Below are 10,329 nucleotides of genomic sequence, written 5' to 3'. Positions count from 1 at the left end.
ACACATGCTGGTTGCAACAAATCAGTTGATGGTCACCCCCATCCCCTCCCGCCCTCTTCACTGCAGGCCTAGGCAGGCAGTCCGCTCGTCTACTCAGCGTTACCACCACCCTCTTTTTAGTGGGCGAGATTGTCGCGCGAAAACGACGAAGATTACCAACTCTATCTACAATGCAAAGGAGCCGCGCGCTCGAGAACCAATGCCACTACTAGTCTCCAGATTTCCGAAAAGACTGTGCAGCGGGCCAGGGAGAACGTCAACATGAAGGCCCTTAACCTGCAGAGCCACAATGCACAAGGTAGCGACCGAACCGGTACTGGCCAGGCATAAGGAGAGGGAGGTGCGGTCAGCCTGCTCGTGATTGGCGGCTCGGTGCACCCGCACACAGGCGAGGGAGTAGAGGGGAGGGTGAAAAAAAAAAAGAATGAGGTGGTGGTACAGGAGAGGGAGAAGTGTGCAGTCCCTTCTGCTCTGGGAATAGGGCAGTCGCGAACTACGGTTCGCCCACCTGTGTGTCTAGCAGTGGACTATACAAGGATGCCCCCCCCCCCCCGCCCCCTTATCTTGCTGGTATACACTACCCAGGCATCCTCTAAAAGCAAGATCCTGAAGTTCCTTCCAGCCAAGCTCTTCAATTACTCTGCAAGCAACTCAATTACTCTGGTTCGCGGACGACATGGTAGAAAGCGCACACTTGGTTCACGGACTTTATGAACGAAAACTTCGACTAGCCAGTGGCGATAAATAACGATAACCCGCACGGAACGTGTTATCGATTGTGTCTTCATCAGGAGCAGGGTTGTGGATTTGCCACTCCGGGGTTGGAATGATTCCGGAATCATTCGAGATTTATCAGAGCCCGGAATGGAATTGGAGTGGAATTGTGTAAACTGTCGTGGGAATGGAATGGGAATGGAATTAGATATTTTTTCGCAGGCGGAATGGAATAGACGATTTCAGAAATTGCATCGATGGCCCGCCAGAGAGCGCCGTGTTGCGAATGCCCCACTGCACCTTGGGATTTAGTTTTCACGAGTCAGACAGAAGGAGAAGAGCGCAAACAGTTTCGGTTTTCCCTCCTTCCTTCGAGCAACAGGCAGGCAAGCACGAATGCAAACCATTTCCCATGACGCATTGCGCGATGCGCGTGACTTGAGCGACGGAGGGCCCCGTGCGGAGCACAAGGGCAATATCTGAAATCGCCTATTGGAATGTAATGGTCTGGGTGCCACACGGTCAAGGGCGATTGTTTGGTTTGGTTTTAAGAAAAAATAAAATGGAGATTTTGGCTTCACTAGTGTGAGGCCCGCAACCCCACATGACTTGCACCAGTTACTTTAGTGGGAAAGTTCTGTAATGATGATGCCAATGAAGAGGAGGAGGGGGAGGAGGAGAGGAGAAGGGTGAAATAACCTTCACTTTGTGCTTTTTCCGTACTGGGTCATGTCAATCTCCTCTATAGCACTGCTGGGCTAACTAGTACTGTTACCGGTCCTAATTCTTTTATTGGAAGGAACGGAATGGGGTTGCCAAGCCACTCCAGGGGTGGTAATTGACCATACCTTTTCATTCCGAGGAATTGAAAGGAATGGACTTTTCGCAAATCTTCATTCCTCGGAATGGAATGGGTGATTCCATTCCGCAACCCTGATCAGGAGCATAGACAAGCTACTGGTGGCCAAATGCTCGCGATGAGCTCTGTTGCACAGAGCCATCTGTACGAAACAATCTGCGCAGCGATAACAAGAAAATGAGCTATTCTATTCTACCACCTCGATACAGAAAGCCTGCTTAGTCATCGACGTAACGCAACAACTAAGAGTCAGCCAATTAGGATTTTGTATCCAACGGCCGTAGCCAATCACGAACGTGCCTTCAACGGTCATAACAATGAAAACGACCTACCGTGATCTTCATATGCTGCAGACTTGGAGGTATCTTGAGTACCGTACTCTAAATACTGCATCTTAAAGGGATAGTCGCATCCGGAAGCGTGTTCCGGAACTGTTATGGTCACGTTCCCTGTCGTTCATAATGTACGCCGGCAAATTTTCTCCGCACAAATCCACTTGGTTGACTCAGAAACGATTTTTAAATGTTCGCGCTTCCGGCGCACACGGCAATCCCCGCAAGGCGCCGATACTGGATGACGTCACCCGGATAAACCAACCACCAGGAGGCGCTCCTTTCCGCCGGAGTTCGGTGTGTGTCTGAACGTGCGACTGACCCTTTTCCTTGTTGTCTTGTCGCGTTTGCTTTGAAGTACTTTGAACCACAGCGTGTGCCCTAGGATTTCACGCCGTTGACGTGCGATGTCACAGTCAGGAAATCGGTGCTACGTGCCCGGGTGCACAAAGAATTCCAAGCTTACATTTCACCGACCTCGCAATGGCGAGACGAAACGAAAGTGGGAGGCAGCGATCGCCAGCCACTACTGTGGTGTGGCCCAAGGATTGAATGTTTCACGCGTCGGTTCCTGTCATTTCGCCGACGACGCCTATTTTGATGAAGATGTATTGCAAGTTCGGCTCGGGCTACGTCAGAAACGGAAGCGGCTGAAGATTGACGCCGTACCTACCATATTCGATCAGGAACAAGGGCAGGAACCAGTAACGGAGGTAAGTGACAATCCTGCGTGGTCACAGTTACGCTGCGATGAAAAATATCAGTTGTCACAGTAAACATCATCGCGAACACCTGGCCTCGCCGCCGATTGTAACGTCACACCGGCTAGGTACACAAATTATTACAATGATTGCAGCATCCTGACGCAATAGTACGCGTACTCTCGAGAAAAAAGATTGGTGTGTTGTTGCTGTGCTAATGGTCGCCTGTATTATGCAGGAGTAATAACGTAACACTCCCACATGACAGCGTTATTCTAATGTTATTGCAGCTAGTGGATGTTTCTGCAGTTCATAGTGTAAGCCTGATGGCAGCATTCAGGGATGTGAAAAAATCGCAGTCTGTGTTTGGCTACGTCCGAGACACTTCACGTTGCATCAGTATTCGACTGCAGCCTTGTTGCTAATTTCTGGCTCTATTTCAGGCGGCAGCAAGCACGTCGACGGAATCAACTGGATTTGGTATGTTTTGTCAAGCCACGAAAATATTGGAATTATTTTTGCACGTCCCACAAAATAATGGATACGTACGAGCCCTGAAAATTGTCGAGTTCTGTGAAAGGAATCTTGTGTGATGAGGCTGCCAGTGTTTATGACGTAATGTGGACAGGCAAATAACTGTGCCAGTGAAACAGGGACTGCAAAGGGGAAGATTTATTTGCATAGTCATTTTTATGTTTGTTATTGTACCCGCTAGGCCCTCAACGTATTCTTTTGAGTGTTAACACTCAAGGCCATATTTCAGATGCGGAGGTCATGGCTGAAGCAAGTGCTGGGGACCCACTTCCCACTTCACGGCGCATCTCACAAGGGGGTTGTCATCCCCTGATTCCAGGAAGAGGAAAACAAAGGACACAGACTTGCATAGCGTATTAGTACACCAGATATGGATCTGACAACATAAACCCTGTTAACCCAACTTAAACCAATAACCCAACCAATAAATCCCAACCTTGGAGTTCAAAGCCTGTGCATTCCTTCCTTGGTTCCAGGGTCTCCCGCAATTTGAATGTGGAAGGTTGGCAGGTGTGCAACATAGTACAACAGAAAAATGTCCGCCTTTCAGGATGAGCCCGATTCCAACTGCTAACTCCCTCCCAAACCAGCTTCCCTCCGATTTCGGCAAAATCCATTTTCTCCCAAAATGTGTTACTCTTACATTCTTCAGTAACATGCTTCCCCCCTTCATTGGCACCTCAAATGCTTCTGTTTTCGGAGTTTAAAATTCCCACTGGATATCTGTCAATCAATCATCTGTTTTGTGTTGCCAATCAGGCCATGGCTAACTGGCATAATTGACAGCATGTCGAGACTAGCTGAGGCGGCTGTGTTGCTTCACTTTTCCTAATGAATTGTTGGACTAGGATTCTCTGGATCGTTCCACGGCTGTCGTCCACGCTTATGATTTATGGGGGAAAAACTTGTGTAGGCCAAAAAGCTGCTGAGAATAGTCGCCCTTTTGTATACAGCCCTTGTCCACTTTAGGTGCGACAATTTGCATAACTAACAACACCCGACTAGCACCCGAGTTTACCCTTCCGAATCTTGATGGGGGGTCATTTAAACCGAAAAATTCATTACGGTCGTAATCATATAGCAAACGGGAGAGCACTGCAGCAGGCTTACCTGTGGTCCTGGAGATTGAGTCGCCTAAAATGTTGGTCATAGCGGCAGAACTGAGGCGCGTACACCACTAGAAGCTCTCTACGGAGGCAGATGTCCCTGAGTAATGCACTGCACCTGTTATGCACTGCACGGCGGCACTGTTGCACATTTCTACAACCCTGGCAACAGAATGGCAACACAGGCGCTCGTCGGGCTCCTGTGGGTCGCAGACTCCACACAGACATCTGCCGATTTCAACATTCTAAACTGTTTCGCACATCCGACGGCAACCATGCAAAGAGATACGTCACCTAAAAATGTCATCCCGCGGGTTAGCCGCAGCCACATCTCGTGGATGGTCGGCGGGTTCCAGAGGCATTGGGTCCGTAGAGTATGGGTCATCATCCAGCATTAACTCGTCGCCGCTACCGCTAACATGTTCGTCAGAATCTCCTCCAGACAGAGAAACATCACTCTCGTTTTCCGACTCCATGTTTGCTCCCTTCGCTTCGCGATCGCCAAACATGCGCGCGGCTCGCATTTGCCCAGGGCGCACGCTGATTGGCCTTATCCGGGTGACGTTTGCTCCCACTTTTAGAGAGCGAGGGCGCAAGCATTCCGGTTTCTTGTTCATCGGATTGCGCGAAAAGTACGCCGCGGATCGAAATGGTGTTTTCGGGCCCACTTAAGTGGTCGGCAAGGAATTAGAATTCGCATTAGTTTCGAAATTGACCTCGGAGAATGCGACTGTCCCTTTAAGTACTTTTGTTGGTATCTTAGTATCTTACTGAGTACGCTTCGTGAAACGTATTTGTAGTGTTTGGTACTCGGTACTCTAATTACTCTCTCCTTTTTGTTGAACATTCAGATGGCCATTTCTTTTTTTTTTTTTTTCTTTTTTTTTTGCCGCACGCAAGTCCACGCTGTTATCATTTGCCTTGAAACACCACGCGTGTTCTGACCTTAAACTGGGCTCTCAATGCAACGACTCCTCTTTTGTGCGGGTATGTCCGATGTGTCATCCACAAGAGCTCAGCTTTTTATTGTCCTTTGGCACTGCATTTCTACTTCGATTTTTAACCTACTTTTTCGTGTGTTGCGTTCTGGGAGGCCTTTGATACATGCCTCTCGGGCCGTTCACCCATTGCTTCGGGGCATTCGGTGACTCCATCGTGACTCACCGTTGTTGCTGAGCTTTGGCAAGTTGTCATTGGTGGGTTTTCTCACCATTCTGTCTTTGGATTTCTTATGTGGAGCATGTTCATGAGAGATTCGCTCAAAGCAGCTTACTCCATCAGCGCCGTACGGGCTGTGTACGGTCAGGCAGTTGAATGGGCATTAAAGACGTCCCTCTCCTTCCATGGCCCTAACTGAGGCCACTTTTTGAATGTGTCTTGGAGAAGGACCATAATCTTTCCGTGCTCTGTTTGCCGAAGAAAAATATCCTGTCGGTTGGAAAGACGTCTGACTCCAACCTAAGGAAGCACGTCAATGTATGTATCATCATATCGTTGTCATTCCTCTATGTTCTGCATTGTTTTAATGCTTTGCTATCCATATTGCAGCAGTTGTCACGTGCAAATTTGCCGCCGCATTTTAGGGAGCGGTTTGTATCTTGTCTAATATATTTTTGTTTCCTTCATTGCTCGGACAGTACATCCAAGCAGGGCTGCCGAAATAGACTGCAGAGAGGGACATACAGATGACGGAAAGCGGCCCCTGGAACGTGAGGGTCAATGTGCTACGCAAGACCGACCTCCATCGAAACAAGCGCGACTCCAGAATTGTGCGTCTGGAGAAGCTGTACCCCAACAATGATATGAGCAACTTGTCGAGAACTTTGTTATCGGCGCAATGCAGCTGGTTGTTGTAGTGGAGTAGGAAGATTTCGTCCACTTGATGAGATCGCTCGCGCCCAATCGAAGCCGCTGACCTGATGCGTGCTTGTTGAGCGCATCTGTCGCAGATTTGCAACTGCGAAGTCCCGCCTTCAGCAAGAGTTGTTGAAGGCTAAGCACGTTGCAGCCACCGCCGACTGCTGGAAAAGCTTCAACAGGCATGTCTTCCATAGTGTGCCACCTTACAGGTGATGCTTTGCTACAATGCACAGTTTCGGTTACGCGCAACGGTCGCATTATTACAGGACGTTTTTCGGCGTTACAGTATTGTGGCTTGATCCAGAGACCCTGGAGCGCAAGTCCGCTGCATTGTGCTGAAAGCGGACCAAAGGGAGGGTCACATATGATGTGATTTCTCTGGAGCTCGTAACTACATTTACCGGATACAGGTGATGATGCTTCAGGTTTTCTTGGCGCATAAGCAACTACCGGATACAGGATACAGAACAAAGTCGTCAAAGTGATCACCGACAACAGGTCGGTAATTTACTAAAAGTCTTTCGGTAAGCGCGTTATTGCTGCAGCGTGTTAACATGAGAGCGCTTCGCCTGCGGCCTTTGGTGGCGTCAGTTGGCATCAAGCAAGCGGACGAAGATTAATCCTACAATTTCCTCTCCAAATCCGTTGCGGCCAAATGTCACAGCCTGTGGACGAAAGAGAGTCAGTCCACCTTAGCCACCGACGATATTCGCGTTGTGTGCGGCAGGTGAGCATTTCAGCTTTATCCAAATAATAATAATAATAATAATTTTATTTTTGTTAAGGTGCCCAAAAACAACCACTAGGATCTACTATGGACTAAGCATGTTCTGACGAGGATCGACGTATTGATCACTAACTCCAAAGCCAGAGATGCTTGCCAACACGGTGCATTCTCACACGTTTTAATGTTTTATTTTAGATATCTCGTTGTTCCTGTCGCCACTCGATGGAACTCACACCAGGAGCCAATGCAGTGCATCAACGAGCTGCTCACTGAAAAGGCTGACGCTCTTTGCCGGCGGCTGAAGCTACTGGAATTTCGCCGCCCCACAGATTCCGAATTGATCAGCGAACAGTGCCAGGTAACAGTGCCAGGTAAGAATATTAAATTAGAGTTGACGCCTTGTGTCCACCTATCAAGCATGAGCTATGCTCCAGGTTTTGAAACCTCTTGCGACTGCCCTGGATATCCTACGTAGAATATAACAAAAGAACATATAGAACAAAAGAATATGTACCTTAGGTACATGCTTCCTGCGTTGGCTGCCCCGAGAAGAAAGCTGATGTTGCTTCCAAAACTCTTACTCCGAAGCCTTGAAGACGGCCATTTCAAGTGGGATACAGAAGCGGTGAGCACAGGAATTTTCGTTACTGTAACATTATCGTACTATACCATATATGGTGTCCCATATATGGTATAATATGTCCAGATATGGTGGCCCATACCAAGTGACCAGGCTAAATAATCATATGGGAGTTTCGAAGGCCGTTAGCTATACTGGGCCCCATGGTACAGAAGAGAGAGCGTCCATAAGAAATATCGTCCGTTACCATCCACGGAGGGATGGATATGAAAGCCGGGAGTAATGTAGACGAGGAGAGAGAGAAGGAAAAACAGAGGAAGTGGAATAAAGCTTCTTTTTAGGACGTTCTCATCGGGAACGGATGGTTAACACTTGTCGGAGTTCCTTCATTAGTATAGGAACGCTACATCCCTTTAATGCCGTTTGTGCAGGTTTGGAAATACTATGGAGGACAAATTCCTGGCAATGAGCACTATCCTCCTTCCACGGTTCAAGCTACACTGTGTAGCTGAGGCTCAGCGAGGACACCTCTTGGGAAGCCTAAAGGAGGAGTTTGTGCATTGCGCGCACCGACGTCGCGCCGTCAAAGGAAGCTGCCGTCACTGGAGACAGCGAGGAATTCGTTTCCTTCAGAAGCAGCGACTTCGGAGTTTCGATGCTCGAAAGAAGCGGAGAACAGAATGAGGACGTTGACAGGAAACGTTTTTCAGGACGGAACAGGAAACGTTTTTCAAAGGAAGAGAGGAAGGTGGTCCGATGAGCACTTTGAAATGCAGCTACTACTGCGTGCTTATGTCTTATGTCTGATATGGAGGAATATCTTGACATTTGTCTGGATGCTCATTTTTTTAGTATTATAAGTATCTTACATACTTTTCATAGTATTTACTAGTCTTTTATTTCTAACTATCTCTACTGTACTTTAAATACATTTTGCGCTTTGTATTTAGTACAGTATTTTAAATACTTTCTGGTAGTATCTTCTACATGTCTGATATGCAGCAAACGTCGTCCGCGAGAAAACGTATCTATACTAAGGGAAAACAAAATAAAGCGCAACATGGTCCCATATTTTTCTCCAGAGTGATTAAAGCGTGTTGCGCTTTTAGTCTACAGGTTGAAATTTCCGAAGTTAGCTGTAATCGTTTGCGAGTTTCGCAGAACGGCGAACCGCAGTAGCGCACGAAGTCTGACTTTATATGTCGACGTAGAGAGGAAGGGAGAGGAGGCAATAAGCGTACCTTCTGTATCTAGGTGGCGTTGGCTACGGGCCAACTTGCTCGCTTGGAGAGAACCGTAGTTATCGCAGTGAGGTTATGTATCTTGGAATGACGCAGCAGCGCGTTCGTCGCCGACGTCCTGCACACACGCCGTTCTGGCGAGCACGTTCCCAGCGATTGGAAGCTCTTTACACAAACGCAATTGTTGTAGTTGCACGTGGACACCTTAATGAGGGAATTGTGCAAACAATGATGTCTAACTGCAGATCCGGCTAAGAGTAACCCGAGTGAACAGAGTTTTCGCCAGAATGGTGTCTGCGCAGCACGTCGGCTACGAACGCGATGCTGTGTCATTCCAAGCTACACTCTGAAAAAAAAAAGGGAGTCATAACAACTCCAAACGGTGGGTAAAATACCTCGACTCCCAGTGTGCAAAAAATCAGGCTTCTTGGAGAGTAACTGCAACGCCCAGGGGTGGGGAGTAAAAGTTACTCCTAGGGTACAGAGTAAAAGTTACTCCTACATGACTCCCTAGTTACTCCAACATGGAAGGTGTGAAAGTAACTCCACATGTGGAGTTAAATTGGCTCTTTAAGGGAGTTCACATAACTCCCTTTTAGGTGTTATCATAACTCCATACCTGGAGTATAAATAACTCGAGTATTTGCTGTACTAGTTGGGCCAGATTTTGCGCCTTAAGCCTGAACTTCACGATGCAATGTGAATATCTGTAACATGAGCCCAATCATTGGCAAATCACTGTCTAGTTACAACTTCCAAGGTGAGGGCACCTTATCCTTACAAAAATGGCTGTTGACCTTTTGTTTTCATTCTACAGAACTTAGTCAACAGAGAGCACAGACATCCAGTAGACTTTCTATTAGCCTTGTGTTTACCTCACATATTGATTTTATGTTGACTTATGGAACTTTAAGTCTTGTTGACAATTATTCACAGGAAGGTAACTGGTCCTTCTGTAGACTCTCCATATAATTTACACAAATTTCGTGTGACCTTCATGTGTAAGTCTTGTTATATGTGATCTCAATTCCTTTGTTGACTTTGTTGTGACTCAGCTATCAATGAGTCGGCGTCACCCACGAAACTACCTTCGTTCTTCTTTAAAAGGTTTGGCGACCGTTACGTGAGGCACTCGGTATATTCTTCTTAATCGAGGAAGATACATGATTTACTGAAGCCCGATTAACGCCATCCCCGTATAATGTGAAGACTTTTTGTGGACTTTCTGTAACTTGAGCAAAGTTGAATTTCTCCGTTCTATTGTTCACTTAATCGCAACACGCATAAAATACACGAAATGAAGTACTGCAAAACTATATATGTATCTATTTTATTCCGAAAATGCATACCTTGAAAGTGGTATCCAGTTTCGGCACAATCATACAAAAACCCGCGCACACAGTAGCGAAGTATTCCACACGCACACATGCTTTATGTCACACAGCGTCGCGTCGGCAATGACTGGTTGCGGTCTGAGTTCTTGCGGTGACCCACGATAACGGTGGACTTCAAAATTCACTGAATTTCGGCGAAAGCGATGTCTCTGAAGCGCTGGAAAGAAATGTGTCTGAATAGGGCGTTCAATCGCAAATTAGTAATGTTCAAACACAAGAATGGTGATAGCAACAACAAATTTTATTCACAATCAACACCGGCCACGAACTGATAGTTGTAC

General features: G+C 47.2%; 1 protein-coding gene across 1 annotated transcript; it reads left to right on the top strand.

The window, feature by feature from the left end:
- Window positions 1-2,251: 2,251 nt before the first annotated feature.
- Window positions 2,252-3,500, top strand: LOC135378960 (uncharacterized). Its single transcript, XM_064612156.1, has 3 exons — window positions 2,252-2,618; window positions 3,050-3,086; window positions 3,370-3,500. Exons 1-3 carry the CDS (start codon window positions 2,313-2,315, stop codon window positions 3,498-3,500), a joined length of 474 nt encoding a protein of 157 aa, XP_064468226.1. The 5' UTR covers window positions 2,252-2,312.
- The last annotated feature ends 6,829 nt before the right edge of the window (window positions 3,501-10,329 follow it).

The sequence above is a fragment of the Ornithodoros turicata genome, chromosome 1 (genome assembly GCF_037126465.1).
Source record: "Ornithodoros turicata isolate Travis chromosome 1, ASM3712646v1, whole genome shotgun sequence".
NCBI lineage: Eukaryota > Metazoa > Arthropoda > Arachnida > Ixodida > Argasidae > Ornithodoros > Ornithodoros turicata.
The sequence above is the reverse complement of the archived record's forward strand: the minus strand, read 5'-3'. Positions and strand labels throughout refer to the sequence as shown.

What these genes read in the sequence shown, in the direction of transcription:
- LOC135378960 (XM_064612156.1), top strand. Translation starts at nt 2,313, where the DNA reads ATGTCACAGTCAGGAAATCGGTGCTACGTGCCCGGGTGCACAAAGAAT. An exon ending in GGCAGGAACCAGTAACGGAG is followed by an intron (nt 2,619 to 3,049) that starts GTAAGTGACAAT and finishes GCTCTATTTCAG; the next exon opens with GCGGCAGCAAGCACGTCGAC. An exon ending in GACGGAATCAACTGGATTTG is followed by an intron (nt 3,087 to 3,369) that starts GTATGTTTTGTC and finishes GCCATATTTCAG; the next exon opens with ATGCGGAGGTCATGGCTGAA.